At 41.4% G+C, this 6000-nt stretch overlaps 1 protein-coding gene across 1 annotated transcript in view; it reads left to right on the top strand.

Annotated features, from left to right (window-relative positions):
• Positions 1-6000, top strand: part of LOC147035048 (cell adhesion molecule 3-like) — a gene marked incomplete at its 5' end in the record, with an annotated part of 407062 nt that overhangs the window by 367863 nt on the left and 33199 nt on the right. Inside the window, one exon of the mRNA XM_085893108.1 lies at positions 4162-4281. Coding sequence (XP_085749234.1) covers positions 4162-4281 — 120 coding nt within the window. The remainder of the gene's footprint in view (positions 1-4161; positions 4282-6000) is intronic.

The raw sequence follows: 6000 nt of genomic DNA, 5'->3' as shown, positions 1-6000 counted from the left end.
GTGAAACAACAAATTCACAGAACGAGAAGGAGTATTGAACAATATACTCCCTGAATATATAGATTCCCATATATTTGAGAATATAGGATCTATATTAAATAGGAGTTCCCTTACAAGGATCTTAAATGCAGGAGGAGCCCATCAAAGCCTGTGCAGTGGTTGCCAACCTATGGTTGTTTGTCCATGCTCTATCCTTTTTTTCAAATGCTGAGCATCAAGCAAGGAAGCAGCACGTACCATTTTTGTCGTCGTTGGTATGACTCAGCCGGGGTTTGAACCACTGACCTCCCAGACTCAGAGTGGATGCTCTCTCTGATAGAATCTATCATTAATGCTCTATCTCTATCTCTATCTGATATATGATAGTCTATCATTAATTTTGCGACCATTAACCACCGAGACCATTAACCCTAACCCTAACCCTAACCCTAACAGCTTGGTTAATGTTAAAGTAGATCTGCGTGCAGACTGACAGACACACTCACTCACTGACACACAGATCAATTACAACAGCCTCTCCTGCTGCTTGAGGAACGAGGGCGAGGCTCACTGCAAAACTGCAAAAAAAAAAAATGAAATCCTTACAGGTTTGGGAACGATGACGCACGGTGGTACAAATGAGCAAGCAGAGTGAGGGAGATTGTTCAAATAAAAAGATAAACGTTAAACAAGGAAATACAACGGAACCTGGACGTAGGAGGACATCATGCCTGTGCTTTATCCACCAAGTTAATGTCACTGGAGGCCGAGTTCGGGGGCAGGGGAGGGCATTAGAGTGAGGAGGAGAACAGTGGGGCAGACACAGCATGGAACATCGCCAGGGTTCTTTTTTTAAATATCTTTCGGTATGAAGGAGGTTGCAAGGTAAACTAGAAGGGCACTCAGTAGAGCACATACCTCGACCCTGTAACGCCTGATCCATGAGAACATATCGGTCCCAATACATTTTTGAAATATCATGCTATACGGTCCTATATCATTTTTTGGCCCCTTCTCTCAATGGTGAAGAATCACTTTAACAATTAAATAATTATCGTTTGCAGATCCGGATTCGGGTCTTCACAAAAATCGAATCAATTCGTCCTTGCGACACGCCCAACCTGTCCACCAAGCTTCGTCCGAATCCGTCCACAACTTTTTGAGACATCGAGACCATTCCACGTATTAACTACTCTTTAAATGAACTCTCCTCTGTTGTTAAAGAGCTGTACATAACATTTCAATCAATATTCTAATAAATACCTCGACAAGTAATCTGGAATGCTGTGCATGGTATGTTCCAGTCGACAGAGTTTTCATTGATGAAAACAAAACTAAACAAGAAAAATATCAATGAGAGATTGCAGACCCTTGCCAGGACTTGTTTTGTGACGTGTTTGAGTAGTTTGGTGTAATGTATTTTGTGTGGTGGTTGTGTACTGGTGTGTTACGTAATTCTTAATAGACATAACTAGAACTGCCACTTTATAACTGCTGGCAGTGATGACCGGGTACCAAGACGTCCCGCTTTGATGCAACTTCACTTTGATCGGACACCTGACCCTGACCAATGGCGTTTATTATTATTCAATTGAGTTCAGAATGGGATTAAAATAAATTCAAATCAAATGGAAGACGCAATACCGTCTGTACAGTCTTGCATTGGAGTAATCAGCAGGAACCCGAACAAGGAAAAGCAAAGATGGAGTCATCAGGAGGAACATGGATAGGATTTGGGTTTCAGCTGATACTTCTCTACCCTCAAACCCATCAAACCCATTAAGCACATATGATCTTTCATATGTGCTGAAATGGACAAAGCAAGTGAACCTCACTAAAACTAAAAAAATAATAAAAATGTATTAAAAATCCAGATTCAAAACATCAAATCATTCTATTTGCCAGACCGTGCATCCGATCAGGTTGAAATTTAAAACGTATATTCCCCATCACTACTAGATCATAAATGAGGTTTCACGCTGATCGATGAAGTGGTTCAAGAGAGGATTTTTTAAAAAGATTTTTGTTCACTCCAATATGGCTGCCACACCATGTGACCAATTTCACGAATTGGTCGTGAAAATCCTGCTATCCCCAAAGCTTGGGCAACGAGTGTGAAGTTCCCCTCAATCTGTCCAGCCGTTCGGGAGAATATTGTTTTTTTTTATAAGGATTTAGAATAAATCCAATATGGCTGCCAAACCATGTGACCGATAACGTCATAGGTGGGAACATTTTGTTCCTCATGGAGAGGCCGTCATAGCTGTAAAGTTTCAGCTCGATCTGTTCAGCTGTTTCAGAGAATATTTTTGAAGGTTTTTTTTATTTTTTTTTTTAATGGCTGCCAAACCACGTGACTGGTGACATCATCAAATCTTTCTGTCGACCAATTTATCCTGAAAAAGATGAACCTCAAAAACTTTTCATAATGATCGGATGTAGTGCTCTACATATGAAATTATGACGTCATAACATCATAAGAAAGCATACTTATTCCTCATGTGGAGTACTTGCCATGTGCTAAGTTTCAATTTTTCCCATGGTGCAGTTTCGGAGATGTAGAGGTCCAAACTTTTTCTTTTTTCCAACATGGCTGCCACACCACATGACCTATGACATCATACTTGTCATTATAACATTCTACTTGAGCAGTTGCTCCTCTGGTGAAAATTGTGTCAATCTGACAAGCGGTTACACAAAAAACAAAAAAACATCCTCACGTTCTGTGCGGACAAACAAACAAGCCGAAAACAGACAGACAGACAAACGGACCCAAATGCAATACCCTCTCCTCTGACGAGAGTAATATAATTAACTGGAGCATCTGATTGTTGGCTTAATGGTTAAGGCAGCAGGCTTGGGATCATTGGGTCCTGAGTTCAAATCCCAAATAACCATTGAATTAATACCAGGTGGGGTTGACTCAGCCTGTCATCCTTCCGAGGTCGGCAAATTGAGTACCAGCTTGCTGGGATGATTGATCCATTCGAGTATCCTGCGTCAGAGTAGTGACCCGCCCAGGATTGTGCCCAATAGCCCAGGAGACTGCGCCGGTAGCACCGATGCTCTGTACAGAGTATGGTCCCGATGGATGGAGTGTCTGATACCTGAGTTTTATACAAATGTACTCACTGAAAAGTTGTCACCAGTACACTATACAGTGTGTCCTTCGTGCTTACATATTGACTATCATAGGGCATTATGTTATTTTATGGCACAATTACAAACATCGATAGACATTAAACAAAGCTGATGTGGGAGCAAATGCCTGTAATGATATGGAAGACAAGGATATCAGGAGATGTGAGTTTACTTTCACAGTAATTGCAAGGGCATTTCAAAACAATGGACAAATCGATACTGGATTTGAGACTTCAACCTAATGCTCAGAGGGGAGTGCCAAACAGGTCAAGCCACACAAATCCTTCTCATCAAACTCACTAATACAAGTTTAAATGTCAGACGAGCTCACTCGTCATATTTTAATACTTGTATTTTTTTGTTTTGGTTTTAATATCATCCTGACAACACATCGCCTCTCAAAACTTCCTGTGCAGGATACAACTGTGATTCTTTTTAAATTAACTCTCAAAAGTTACACCTGCTATAAGACAGGGGTAACAAATGAATGATTCAATGTCAATCCAAAGTATTACCATTTTCGCCACTGAGTTTTATTTATGGCCCAAAACATGAATTTCAAATCCAGCATGATGCAAATATCACAACACCCATTATTATGTATATAAATAAAATGGCTTCCCATGAGGGACGTTGTCAAGTTGAATTTCATATGATGTTTTACTATACTTCTTACATTATCCATAAAATGAACGTACAAGTTTATTCAATATGCAAGTCAAACCCACAGTTATGAAAAGTCTACCGTGGTGATGGTTGTTGCGCAGCCCTATCCATCTATCTAGCCCTTTGAAAAATATTAATCGGCAATGGCCCTCCACAGTCTCGTAACAGTGACTCAAAAATGTGGACTAAAAGTTAATTAAAATCTGCTCTAGACTCTTTGAATATTAATTTGGATGCTGCAACAATAACTTGTTTACAACTGCTTTTGCATGTCACCAGATGGTGGCTACGTCAAATACAGGGGTATGTACTCGTATATTGCATGATCAATTCGGTAAACGGCCATTTTGTAACATCGCGATGTATGCACTCCAGACATTGTTCCACTGACATCACGTGGAGACTACGCACTTGTCGGCGGAATCGTGGCGGTTGTCGTGTTCGCCAGCCTTTGTCTCCTCGTAATCCTTGGCCGGTACCTCTCCAGGCACAAAGGTATGATGCTTTTTCACTTGACACAGTTTGAACTTGCATTTTTCACATGAACAGCTTTTTACCACATGCATGTGACGTGAAAAGCAGCGTTTAGCCAGTGTGACAACTCCTTGGCTTTTTTCACAAGATCTTGGCTATTCGTTGTTCACCTTGGCGTCTTGGTTTTCTATATAGTGGTGCCGCACAGCTCAAATATTCAAAAGAATTTTGCACTAAGTGATAAAAGCACCAAATTTGGCACACTTGTAGAAAGACATATTATGAAGTGATTTGGATATTTGGCCACCACAGATTTAGCCTCTGAGGGCCGTGGCAGCCATTTTACAAAATGGCGGCAAGGTGACATTAAAATGGCTACCAGAGGAATTAAAATGGCTAGGGCTTCCACAGTTGTGGAACGATTTCATCGTTTATGGGGTCTATGGATGCGCCTCACCGAGTACTACAAACGTATGGGAGCAGATCGTCGAAATTCGAAATTTTGAAGGGGGGAAAACCCTTTTTTGGGGAAATTTTTCAAATCACTGTGGCTTCTACGTTTATACTTCAGTGACAACTATCACTGTGCCTATATATGCCACTAATGAGGCTCTACAAAGTAGCAGTTAACGATTTTCGCGTTTTTTTTAAGGGGGGGGTAGAGGGGAGAAAAATAGAAAAATCTCTCTGGGCCCTACTACATTTATGGGTTTTTTTTAAGAAAGTCCGTGCCACCACGTAAAGGGTCACCAAACTGGTTGGCCCCCCACATGGCAGCAGGAAGGCCTAACTATAGCTAAGCTGCCCAGGGGGGCGCTACTCCCCCAACTATCGGTTGGACTAAACTAGCTAACCTAACCTAACCCTAACCTATAGTCCAACCTATAGCCCTGCAGGTGACATAATTACATAACAAGCGTAAAATAAATGACAATGAAAAAGCGTGTAAGAATAAACATTCCTGGAAATATATCATCAACAACTGACTAAAATATGATCTAAAAATGACCAAACATTCACCCACCCCGAAGCTTCTATTAAATTATTAAAAGTTAAATGCATGGTGTATTTACAAAAGAAATACAAAATAATTTACTCAAGAAATACAAAATTCCACATAATACATTTCAATGACACATGATGTTACAGTGATATGATGAAAAACTCAAAATTAAAAGTAGAAATGTCTAGTTCTGGGTGCACTCCCCCTCACACTGGCACAGAGCAGTACATTCAAGTGCAGCCTTTTTGCACTTGCAACGATTCACACAACCCTTCTTACATTTACATGACAGCAGTTCACGGCAAGTTTGGGCTGCTTGTGGTAATCTTGTCCAGTGGGGCTCATGCAGCCCCTCCTCACTTTTGGTCCACCCCCAGCTGGTTGCTGGCGGCAGCTCTGGTGCAGGGAGCAACACCTGGCCCCATAAATGACCTCCCTGGTAGGCTGCCCTCTTAACGTGCTCTTCCAGAGCTGCCTTGGTTGGAGGAATCAACTCCACATTGTTCTTCCTTGTGAAAAGTTTCTTGCGTGCCTTGTCAATGTCTGTGCATGGACTTGTTCTGTCATACAGGAGGATTACAAATCTCTCAATGGTGTGCATGACCTCTTCTGGTATGTCACTTGGTGCAGATGACAACTTCAACAGTGCTTCGGTCAACTCCAGCAACACATTCCAGACTGCCCACTGCCCAGATCCAAGATATGTTCTCGCCTCCCTCATCATTTCCGTCTATTAC

The sequence above is a fragment of the Eptatretus burgeri genome, chromosome 1, assembly GCF_056783735.1.
Source record: "Eptatretus burgeri isolate ZD-2024b chromosome 1, Ebu_testis_v1, whole genome shotgun sequence".
Classification (NCBI taxonomy): domain Eukaryota; kingdom Metazoa; phylum Chordata; class Myxini; order Myxiniformes; family Myxinidae; genus Eptatretus; species Eptatretus burgeri.
The sequence above is the reverse complement of the archived record's forward strand: the minus strand, read 5'-3'. Positions and strand labels throughout refer to the sequence as shown.